This window comes from Salvelinus sp. IW2-2015, unplaced genomic scaffold (genome assembly GCF_002910315.2).
Source record: "Salvelinus sp. IW2-2015 unplaced genomic scaffold, ASM291031v2 Un_scaffold16393, whole genome shotgun sequence".
NCBI lineage: Eukaryota > Metazoa > Chordata > Actinopteri > Salmoniformes > Salmonidae > Salvelinus > Salvelinus sp. IW2-2015.
In genome coordinates this window covers 1,390,673-1,402,287 of record NW_019957565.1, presented here as the reverse complement: position 1 = coordinate 1,402,287, position 11,615 = coordinate 1,390,673, and the positions used below count along the sequence as shown (strand labels likewise).

General features: G+C 42.3%; 2 protein-coding genes and 4 non-coding genes across 6 annotated transcripts; 5 read left to right on the top strand and 1 right to left on the bottom strand.

Moving 5' to 3' along the window:
* The first annotated feature begins 1,039 nt into the window (after positions 1-1,039).
* On the top strand, positions 1,040-3,837 carry rpl12 (ribosomal protein L12). The gene is made up of 6 exons (XM_024146468.2): positions 1,040-1,199; positions 2,379-2,452; positions 2,752-2,850; positions 2,953-3,034; positions 3,357-3,443; positions 3,684-3,837. The coding sequence occupies exons 1-6, from the start codon at positions 1,163-1,165 to the stop codon at positions 3,800-3,802; spliced, it is 498 nt and encodes a 165-aa protein (XP_024002236.1). The 5' UTR covers positions 1,040-1,162; the 3' UTR covers positions 3,803-3,837.
* Positions 2,137-2,260, top strand: LOC112080636 (small nucleolar RNA SNORA65). The gene has a single exon (XR_002896207.1). It is a non-coding gene; the product is annotated as a small nucleolar RNA SNORA65 (small nucleolar RNA).
* Positions 2,524-2,647, top strand: LOC112080637 (small nucleolar RNA SNORA65). The gene has a single exon (XR_002896208.1). It is a non-coding gene; the product is annotated as a small nucleolar RNA SNORA65 (small nucleolar RNA).
* On the top strand, positions 3,122-3,247 carry LOC112080634 (small nucleolar RNA SNORA65). The gene has a single exon (XR_002896205.1). It is a non-coding gene; the product is annotated as a small nucleolar RNA SNORA65 (small nucleolar RNA).
* On the top strand, positions 3,497-3,618 carry LOC112080635 (small nucleolar RNA SNORA65). Its single transcript, XR_002896206.1, has one exon. It is a non-coding gene; the product is annotated as a small nucleolar RNA SNORA65 (small nucleolar RNA).
* Positions 3,838-6,449: 2,612 nt separating the features above from the next.
* Positions 6,450-11,355, bottom strand: pole3 (polymerase (DNA directed), epsilon 3 (p17 subunit)). Its single transcript, XM_024146469.1, has 4 exons — positions 10,886-11,355; positions 8,561-8,646; positions 8,248-8,366; positions 6,450-7,602 (listed from the first exon to the last, which is right to left on the bottom strand). Exons 1-4 carry the CDS (start codon positions 10,949-10,951, stop codon positions 7,418-7,420), a joined length of 456 nt encoding a protein of 151 aa, XP_024002237.1. The 5' UTR covers positions 10,952-11,355; the 3' UTR covers positions 6,450-7,417.
* Positions 11,356-11,615: the final 260 nt, after the last annotated feature.

Here is an 11,615-nt window from a genome sequence, read left to right as displayed (position 1 = left end):
TTTACTGTCAAGATATAAAGATAGAGCGCCATATGTTAGTCTAGAGATACCTTCAGCCTTGGTTATTAGGGCTCTACCTTTTAAAGATAAGTCCCTCTGTAGCCATTGATTTAGCTTCTTCTGGGTTTTTTTAATAAGAGGGTTAAAATTTAGTAAGCCTCTAGACTTCTGATCCTTTGTAATGGTTATGCATAAATATGTAAGTTCTTCTTTTACTGGAATACCATAATATGAAGGTGTCACACAATCTTTGACAGCCATGAGTTCACATTTATTAATGTTAAGGTATAGACCACACGCTTTGGAAAAGGGTCACATTGATCGATATGGGAATTTGGTTAGCATCTTTCAGAATATGTGTAGTATCGTGAGCCAGCTGGCTTATAATTATTTCTTTACCATGGAAATACCATGGTAAATGCTATGGAAATACCTTGTGCAGGACTATTATTTAAAGAATTTGCAAGAAGTTGGGTGATTAATAAAAATAGGTACGGAGAGATAGGACAAAATTGCCTAATTCCTCTCTTTAAATCAAATCTAGGTGAGGTACCATATTTAAATTTGATAGAGCTGTTACCATTTGCATAGAGAGTCTTAATAGCCTTACAGAAAAAATCCCCAAAGCCAAGTCTCCCAAGGGAGTGGAAGAGGAACTGATGCTCTACTGTGTCAAATGCGTGATAAAAATCTAAAAATAATAGGATGCTATCCTCGGTTATTAGGTCTGAGTAGTCAAGTATGTCTAATACTAGTCTGACATTGTTAGAAATATGTCTGTTCCTCATGAAGCCAGACTGTGTTTCATTCTTTTTGCTAGTAGTAAGGCTAATATCTTTATTATTATGGGTAAGAGTAAACGCATGGTTTAGGGTAGGGACGTCCCAAGGATTCCGGATAGTACTGACCATTGGGTGATTGTCGTCTAAACGGCTGCCTCAGCTCATCAACTGTGTGAATGACGTACAGACATGACAGAGCGTCATTTCGGCCAAATCTCGCGTTATTCTCTGTCTATAAAATGTCACGCACCCTATTTCTCGTTCTTTCCTTTATCACTTTAGCGGTGAAGGTGCAACAGTAATCGGTCGTCCCGAATCCGGGTTCATCCGACACCCTCACCAACTCAAGCTGAACTGAGCTCAACTTCTACTGCAGCATCATGCCTCCTAAATTCGACCCCAATGAGACTAAAGTTGGTATGTGTGGCATCTACTGTAAAATGTTTTGTTTCAGATGAGATCCAAAATGGAGTCGACTTCTGTCTGGCGCGTCCATGCAGGGGCAGGCCTTTCAGTAATGAGCTGATGAAATGGTAACGTTAGTTAGGATGAACAACTATCTTGAATGTAATTGTAAATGCGAAATTACATATGTTCGTGATGCGTTCTAACGAACATGGCATGATATGCTATTCTGTTGAGGGAACTATTTTTGGGTTGCCGCTATGTAACCAACGATAGCCCATTTCCATGATGCTGTTGGCCTAGCCAAGTAGCTGCGGCTCAGCTGCCACCACGTGGTTGCAAGTAACACACTTTCTGACGCGACTGAATTGTTAAGTGAAGGATATTGAAATTAAGTGCTTATTTTAGTTTGACTACCAAAATCAACAAATTCCCATTAATTTTAAACACGTGTGACATGGGCTGGATAGACTACAAGTTCGCATCTAACATTATTTTAAAGCAACTACAATCTGTTTTGGCATGCAAATCAAATGTAGCAACCTAGCAGGTGATGCATTTTGACTGAGTGATTTCGAGGCAGGTCTTGAGTCTTTTTGTGAATTTCTGCCTGGGTGGCCTACTTATGTGAAAGTTTGCACGGACCTACAAAGGTACTTGCTGTTCATAGGCATTTGGCGTTGACAGCAGAATTTCAGTAGGTAACGTTTATTGTACTCGGATGCATTAACCTTCTTCTGATTGTGGTCCACAAATGTATCTTGTCATATTTGCCACTTACACAGTAATGCATTAGATGGTTGAAATGTGTCACAGAAATCCAGTTTTCACCGTAGTGGAATACATGTGATGGCGTATTTTTGGTTCACTGGCACCCCAGAGACAAATTCTATAAAATACCTTAAGCATTGGGACAGTCAATGAATCGCCTGCTATTAGGATTCAGCCTCCCGCCACTTTGCCAGTCTTTGAGTGACTGAGTGTAGTCCAGTGGAGGCTAAGATGGACCCAGCTCTAGGAAACAGGGCTGCCCAGGTGGTGGGCAACTTTGTGCCGAAAGGCCTGGAACAATGGTGCCCTCATAATAACGGAGGGTTCTCTCATTTGTGATTTATAAACTCTTGACTGGTGAACCACCGTCCATAAGGATGTTTCTTCCCCCTCAAAAATATCCTGTTTAATCCCATGCAGTGTACATGCGATGCACAGGAGGAGAAGTTGGCGCCACCTCAGCGCTGGCCCCAAAGATTGGACCCCTGGGTCTGGTAAGTGTTGCATTCCTCCCAATTTAATTTGATTGGTGTGGTTTGATTACCCATTTTCTACAGACCAGCCTCCCGCCACTTTGCCAGTCTATGAGTGACTGAGTATAGTCCAGTGGTGGCTAAGATGGACCCAGCTTTAGGAAACAGGGCTACCCAGACAGTGGGCAACTCTGTGCCAAAAGGCCTGGAACAATGGCCAATATTGTCATTTGTCTCTGAATTTGTCACTATTGAGCAAGTTGACGCTTGATGCCTTTTCTGTTATTTTATATCTGTACATTCCTTGTTTCGGCTTTTAGTCTCCTAAGAAGGTTGGTGACGATATCGCCAAGGCCACCGGAGATTGGAAGGGCCTGAGGATCACTGTCAAGCTGACCATTGTGAACAGGCAGGCAGCGGTACGTACCAAGTCTATTCCCAAACAACGTCCCTGAAAATGGATTGACCATTGAATGTTTATCAATCATCTGTTATTAACATGGTTTCTCGCTCTATTGTAGATCGAGGTTGTGCCCTCTGCTTCAGCGTTGATCATCAAGGCCCTGAAGGAGCCCCCTCGTGACAGGAAGAAGGTCAAGAACAGTAAGTTGCCCTGTGCTTTTTCCTGTGTCTAATGCCACTTTAAACATGTGGCTTTGAGTTTAACCTGTAGTGGGTACATTCCAGCCTCCCGCCACTTTGCCTGTCTGTCTGAGTGACTGAGTATAGTCCAGTGGAGGCTAAGATGGACCCAGCTCTAGGAAACAGGGCTACCCAGACAGTGGGTAACTCTGTGCCGAAAGGCCTGGAACAACTGTGCCAAAAGAACCACTTATCGAGTACATAGCTGTCCCATCTGTTTTTACAACCAGCAATGATTCATAGATCCAGTGTACGCATCTAAGCCTTCTGTCTTTGTTTTCAGTCAAGCACAGTGGCAGCGTGACCTTCGATGAGATTGTGACAGTTGCCCGCACGATGAGGCCCCGCTCCATTGCCAGGGAGCTTTCTGGTAAGAGCCCCTATCCCCTCAAAGTCACTGAATCACCTGCTATGATTCCGCCTCCCGCCACTTTGCCTGTCTTTGTGACTGAGTGTAGTCCAGTGGAGGCGAAGATGGACCCAGCTCTAGGAAACAGGGCTGCCCAGACAGTGGGAAGCTCTGTGCCGAAAGGCCTGGAACAAAATTGCCCCTTCCCCATACAATAGAAAATATTGTCCCCTGCTGGTCCTAATGCCTTTATTTTCTCAGGAACTATCAAGGAGATTCTGGGAACTGCCCAGTCTGTGGGTTGCACCATCGATGGCCGCCCTCCCCATGATGTCATTGACGACATCAACAGTGGCAAGGTGGAGTGCCCATCTGAGTAAAGCATCAAATGGAGAAATAAATAAACATGAATATTGATTTTGTCTTATTTTATTGTTGCCAGTTATTTACCTTTCTGTCAGCCTACTATTTACACACTTTGCATGTGTTCTGTGAAATCCAGTGTTGGGCGGTGTTTGTATTTTCTGGTTAAAAGCTGTTAATGTTTGACCTTGAATTATACATAGGATAGTTCACTCAAAGGACAAATTGGTTTCTCAGAGGCATAGGTGCAATGTGTTCCACAGTGGTGCTGAGTGCCTGCAGGGTTTCATTTCATCCCATGTTCATGATGAATTGAGGTAACTTAAGCAATTCTCCACCTGGTTGTCTAGGGCTGTAATTATAGGGTTTTAAAAAATCGCCATTCGGGGATGCAAACTGCGTGCCTTGAAGTGAAATTTGATGTTTTTAATAAAATTGGTACACTAATTCGTTTAGAGCCGATAAGTTTGGGGGGGTGGCTCGGGAAAGACTGCGGGAGAGTGGGCAGGCAGTTTGCCAGTTAACAGCAGCGTGTCCTCTGAACAATAAAGAGGTTGGTGTGGTTACTTAACTGATCAAATTGAGTTTATGGTGTGAAAATTAGTTGGCTAATAGTTAAACAGCTACAGTAATGTTACAACAGATGAGCTAGTGTTAGTAATCTAACCAAGTCACAATAGTATCAACTGGTACAGTAACGTTATGACTCTTGACATTCCTCAAGCTATAACGTGTTGCTGGGGTCCAGTAGAAAATATGAAATGTGACCTAGGTAGTTAGCTACTTATCTGTAAACTAATGTTTTCCCTGTATTTGGTTAATTTTCTAAATTAGGCATTGCTAGTTTAACAAGTGGAGCTGGGCCTGGCTTAAGCAGGATGCCACTGGCGGTGAAGAACACCACACTTTTTCAATACAGTGGCTAAAGCGATGCCAAGTCTATGTCTGAAAGATTATGCCAATTTAGGGTATCATGCTCTGCTGCTGGCACTTTGTAGAACAGATGTCCACAGGCAGTGTAGACAATATATTGTTCAACTTGACAGTTGTGAGTTAATGCTACTAGAAGTGTATGCTGCTAGAAGTGACCAAATGGCATGCTAGCTGTTCTTGTCATTGCCTCAATGATAAAGTATCTATTTAAAAGCCTGTCTCAACAGATTAATATTTTAAACCCTTAAAATCGTTTTTGCAGTATTGGCAACAATGTAGCGGTGGTGAGCCACTTCTAAATATAGGGGAATATGGTTTCTTACCCTGTGAGCAGTCTGCTTCTTTAAAAACCTGGCCCTATAAGCAAATGCTTGAATTCTAATCTTTGTTGCACATATCTAATGGAAGTTAGTGGTACATGTACCTTCTGTGCTTGTCCACATCTTAAGGTAACTTGCGCTACACAAATTTAAGATACGTGAGAGTTTGGATGGTTTATGGAATTTCCAGCGTCTGCATTGACCAGATAGTATTTACTGCACTGTGGCCTCTGCGGGAATCAGGGTGTTCACACTACTTGCCCCTCTGTATTTGTTACATTTGGGAGGTGTACAGCATTTGATTTGACCACAAGCCTCTGGAGGCTCCCAAATTGCTTCACACCCTCTGTACCACATTGCCAGGTCAAGCATAAATCTGCTTTAAGGAAAGTAATTTTGTAATTTGGGAGAACTGTCTCTTTTGATAATTTAATCTGTGTTTACCCCAATGATTGGCACTGTGGGACATTTAATTATAAGTGGAGTGCACTAACGTGTAGAAAATTCAGCACCAATTTTTCTAAAATTATCCACTTAGTGTCCCAAGTCCCCTGTGTTCGAGTCAAGAGTTGAGTCTGAGTCAGTCACCAATGATTTAGTTGAGTCCAATTTATAACAGGTAATTAGGCATTTGTTTCTAGTTGCCGCTCCCTAATGAAAACAAATGTGTTTTTCATCACTACCTCTTCAAGTTCTACTCTGTTTCACTACTTATTTACTACATACATGAATGGTAAGTCAGGTGCTCAGCTACTTTTTTGTTGTAATTTCCTATTTGTCCTATTTGCTATGGGATGCAGGGGGGTAGAGGAAGATGACATTCAAACAGGCTATTTTTCTATTCTCAAGGGGAGAGAGAGAAATAGCTAGACTTTTAATATTAAACTAGTATCGTATTCAATTTCGTAAAGAAGTTTGTGTTTCTCATCCAGGCAAAGCTAAATAGTAAACTGGTGATTACGGGGAAGCAAGAGTCGCTTGAGCGAGCGGAGCCTGCCTGCCCACAATCATCACTTGCTCCCCTGTAGCGCACCAGCCAATGTGGGCTGTGTGTGCCTGGTGCGGCGCATCTTTCCCACTGATAGAAAACATATTTCAGTGCTGCTAATATTCTTGTCATAGTAGCCTATCCAGTGCAAGTCACCAATGGTCTAACCCAAGCTGAGTCACAAAAATCTGGATTAGAGTACACTTGTCAGCATCTGTAGAAGGTATTGGAAATAATACCCAAGAATGGTGGGCTTTTTCGGTGAGTCAACTTGCAAAACCTACAGACACTAGGCCTTCCATGGAGTAGGTTTGACACCCCTGCCCTAGTTTTTCAGCAGCGGTGGAAAGGGTAGTGGACACCGGGAAGTGTTTGATGAGCTAACTTCACAAGTAATTTAGCAGTTAAAGGAAAAGCAATCAGTGCTTTATACAAAAATCTTTATTGAAAAAAGTGTATCCAACGCTACAAAAGTACACAGTTTAATCCCCTGAAGACAAGTCTTCACTGGAGGCCTTCTGTTGAAAAGAAAAGTTATTCACCTACAACATATGAATATTAGCTCACTTTTGGTAATCTGTAGCCTGACAAGGACATGATAGTTACTTGCATGGCTGATTTTGAAAGCCTTAATCCTAGTTTGTCATCTCCCAAGATTCCAGACAGACCAAATCATTAATTTCAAAGCCAGAGTTTGAGTCATGACCAACAACCACACAGCCTATGAACATTTTTTACATTCTCTGCATCATTCTTTTAAGGTCAAGCATGGCTGATCTCATTTGTGCCAAAGACTAATATTTGGATGTCAGGTACACAAATCTATGAGTTGCATCCTTCAGAGTTCAGTGAGGACGGAGAGAGTCAGTCGACACCAAGTCTACCAAAACACATGAGTAACTGGGTTGCTATCAAATCTACATTGGGATAATTAGTACATCTGAGAACATCAACAAATTATATCAATAATGGTCTTAAAACTGGTATAAGGCCTTTCTGATCAGAATACAGCAGGTTTGCATTGTGCTTTATTCCAGCAAATAACTGATGGAGATGGTTGTTGGTCTAAATACTACTCCCTTTATTCAGAGTGAGCCAGTGGCTGGAAGACAACAGAATAGAACTATTACATTAATGCCACAGCACTATTTGTTTACCTTGAAAAAGCACCCTTCATCAAAATAAAATCACTGATCTGACAACTGAATCTGTGAATGCTGTGTATTAGAGTATCTGTTGCTGGATGGAACATGTTCATGTGTTTAAAATGGTCAAACCAAGAGACTATTATATTTACATATTAGTGTGCCTTTTCAAGTACTCAAACGGGGCCCCTGACTTCACATCTGTGTTCTGATCAGTGCTCTACTACATGAAGAATAAGTCAGTTATCAATTCTCAACTTCTTCCTCTTCAACCTCATTGTCTGCGTCCTGGTCTTCCTCCATGCGCTCTTCCTCCTCCTCTTCCTCCTCCCTGCTCTTGTCGTTCTCTTCCACATCGTTCTTTTTCTCCTTTGCATCTTTGCGTTTTTGTTCCGATGCCTCTTTCTTCCCCTTCTGGCCCTTCTTGTAAGCTGTATTGGAACAACATTCAGTTATAAAAACAGCATTCACTTAAGTCACAGTGGTTAGCAAGGTGGACAATTGTAGTCGACACTGGTCACAATTTTCCATAGCTTTATAGAGTACTATAAATATCCACCCCATAATAAGAAAAAAAGTGCATTGTTCCAATGAAGGGGAAATTAGATAAATTAGGTTTAAATGGGACAACTAGGCCTACACCCAGCAACCTCTGCTACTTATAATCCTCTGTGGTGGCAGTCACAATTACATTTTCCCATTTTGTCAGGTTCTCTAATCAAAACAGAATGTAATACAACCAGAAGTGTCCCCATTAATTCAGAACATTGTTCCAATAGGCTAAAATGCATCAAGCAGTCTGCAAGAACTGACCACAATGCATTGCTGTGCCATTTTCAGGCCAAGCCAGCCAATGGCCATGTTTGAGAGTGTCAATACTGCTCAGTTGCTGTTGAGCAGACAGACTGATCTACAAATCATAATAAGTTCTTATTTAGTGTAGATCTGTCCCGTCTGCTCAGTCGATGATTAGCGACTGATTATAAATGATGCGCTCAAACACGACCAATGTCTCCAAAACACACAGGCTGTTAAGAAATTCAAAGTTGATCGGTGATGATCATTTGAACATTTACCCTCCAAAGATTCACGTAGAGGCTGCAAGAAGCGTTCAAACTCCATCTCCTCCATCGCAGACATCACATCTGTTGCGTTTAGAGTTTTCCGTTTGGCTTTCATGGCAAAATTGTTTGCACTGTTGGCAAAGGGGGGGTCAATTAATATTATTTGTTGCACTCAGAAAGATACCTTTAAATGTATATATTCCAGGTGCTGAAAGCACCTGGAATTTATACATTTAAAGGTATCTTTAGTATGTATTATAAAATGGCCAATTAATAAGTGTTTATTGCATAAACCTGTTGCACCGGCACATGTAGTTTCTCTTACCAAGATGTTGCATAGAGGACGAATACACTGGCAGCTTGRGATATGGCTCGCCTGGCTTCTTTTGACACGTTCACCCCATCTGGTAGCTATTTACAATAAAATGGTGAGGGTAGTGTTACTAGATTAGCTGGCAGTGTTGTCATTTGCAAGCATGAGTTGTAACTAAACACACGAGCCGAAAGTGGACTAAAAGGAGCCTTACATTGCTCCCTATAGTCCAAGGACCTTAAAAATGTTGTTTAAAAGGGTTGAATTGGCTCTGAAAACCTCCCAAATACCCCAGCTAAACGTAAATTGATTTAATTGCGGTACAGTTCTACAAGCATATATCCCTCTACTTTCATATCACATCAGAATTATCTACAAAAAACAAATACAAAATACACATTGTGTACCGTTTTAACTGGTTAACACAGTTGCAGCCGAGAGTATTTTTCAGTGATTAAACGGAAGACTGACACCACAAACGTGTTCACACAGATAGTCGACTGTCTTCCGTCCGTTTTCCGTAAACACACACTAACATGGAGATATGGCTGTGTGGGAACACTGACCCTATAAATAGGTGTATTAATTTAACCTTTTGTTTTTTGAAATTATTTCTTGCTGATATGAAAGAGAAGGTCCTTATGCGTGTTAATGTTCAGAGCGTCGGGGCTCTTAACAAAACTCCCCCGTACAGAAGACGTCTTGGTCCAATGACTTGTGTAATGTGGAACTGAGTCATGATCAAGGGCTATAAACACACAAGACTTTGGGATTTGGGTATAGGCTAGGTTCAGAATGAATCTATAATGACATTGTAGGTACCCACAAAAACACTAGCTACTCCATCCATGGTTGTTTTATGATACAGCATTTATTTACACACACACGCCAGTTTATTAGGTACACCACCCGTTCATCCTACACAGTGAGTCACGTGGCTTGCTATATAAAAGCAGGCAAACAGGCATCCAGTTACTGTTCACTTGAACAGTTGCATGGGCAAAACGAGTGACCTAACCAACTGAGCGTGGAATGATCGGTGCCAGGCGCGCTGGTTCAAGTATTTCAGAAACGGCCGGCCTCCTGGGCTTTTACTGAGAATGGTGCAACAAACAAAAAACATCCAGTCAGCAGCAGTCTTGTGGGAGAAAACAGCTCGTTGATGAGAGGTCGAAGGAGAATGGCAAGAATCGTGCACGCTAACAGTTGGGCCAAAACAAAAACAGTTAAAAAAAACAACAACTGCAATACAACAGTGGTGTGCAGAATGGCATCTCGGAACGCACAATTCGTTGGTCCTTGTGTAACGGATGTGAAATGGCTAGCTAGTTAGCGGGTACGCGCTAGTAGCGTTTCAATCAGTTACGTCACTTGCTCTGAGACTTAAGTAGGGTTTCCCCTTCCCCGCGGCTTTTGTGGAGCGATGGGTAACGACGCTTCGTGGGTGACTGTTGTCGATGTGTGCAGAGGGTCCCTGGTTCGCGCCCGTGTCGGGGCGAGGGGACGCCATAAAGTTATACTGTTACATTGATGCTGTTGACCCGGATCACTGGTTGCTGCGGAAAAGGAGGAAGGTTGAAAGATGGGTGAGTGTAACGGATGTGAAATGGCTAGCTAGTTAGCGGGTACGCGCTAATAGCATTTCAATCGGTTACGTCACTTGCTCTGAGACCTGAAGTTGGGTTTCCCCTTGCTCTGCAAGGGCCGCGGCTTTTGTGGAGCGATGGGTAACGACGCTTCGTGGGTGTCAGTTGTTGATGTGTGCAGAGGGTCCCTGGTTCGCGCCCGTGTCGGGGCGAGGGGACGGTCTAAAGTTATACTGTTACACTTGTCACGGATGGGCTATTGCAGTAGATGACCAGATCGGGTTCAGCTAAAAACAAGAAGCAGCTCTAGTGGGCACACAATCACCAACACTGAACAATTGAGGCGTGGAAAACATAAAAAGATCCCACGAATCCCGGTTCCTGTTGCGTCATGTTGATGGCAGAGTCAGGATTTGGCGTAAGCATCATGTGTCAATGGCCACATTCCTGCTTGGTGTCAACGGTGGTGTAATGGTGTGGGGAATGTTTTCCTGGCACACGTTAGGTCCCGCGATACCAATTGAGCAACGTTTGAACACCACAGCGCATCTGAACATGGTTGCTGACCAGGTGCATCCCTTCATGACTACAGAGAGGTCCGACCAGGTACTAGATGGGTGTACCTAATAAACTGGCCATTGTGTATATGCCATTTAGCTTCGTAATGGGAATGGCAAGCATTTGTCCCATCGTTGATTTACCGGTATGTTCCTATTGAAACAAAATCTGTAGAAAATGTGTGCGCACTCACCGCCTCCTTGATGATGCGCGTGATGACAGCATTGGGTAGATTGAGGTCCTCGGGTCTTTCTGCCATTACTTTGTTAGCTAGCTAGCTTACGCGTATTTTAAAACGAACTAAATACAATTGTTGCAATTTCGAGGAAGCCTTCGCTCTTTCTCCCCTAAATATGAGAAAACAGTCGTCTTGAGCTGTAAAATAGCTAGCACGTTACAATAGAATTAACGTTAGCAAAATAATCTAGCCAGCTAGCTATCATGTCCCGGCAAAAAAGACAACTACAACAAATAAGGTATTCGTGTAACACAAGCTTGTTCACTCTGTCCAGAACTGAATAGCCTAGCAATTTTACTTTAATAACAAGCGAACATGTTATTGACTTTAACTTCCTAGCTAACAAGCTCAGAACTCTGTCACATTTGTTTTTGAGATACTCTTTCGCGCGTATCTTCCAACCACGTGGTTCTCCTATCAACTTTCAACTTTGACCTTTAAAAAAAATATTTAACTTGACTTTGCGCATATAGGACTCGTGCAACTGTGCAACTTTGTTTGTGCAAATGAACATAACATTTTATAAAAATAAGTATTTAGCTGTTGTTGGAAATAAATGGCTAGATGGAATAGCGTTTGTCAAATTGACGTCTATAACGTTTTATTACATTTATTTTTTTGGTAACCTTAACCACATGTTCCTAACCTGCTACATTAATTATCCTAACCTGCCGCGTAAATTCTA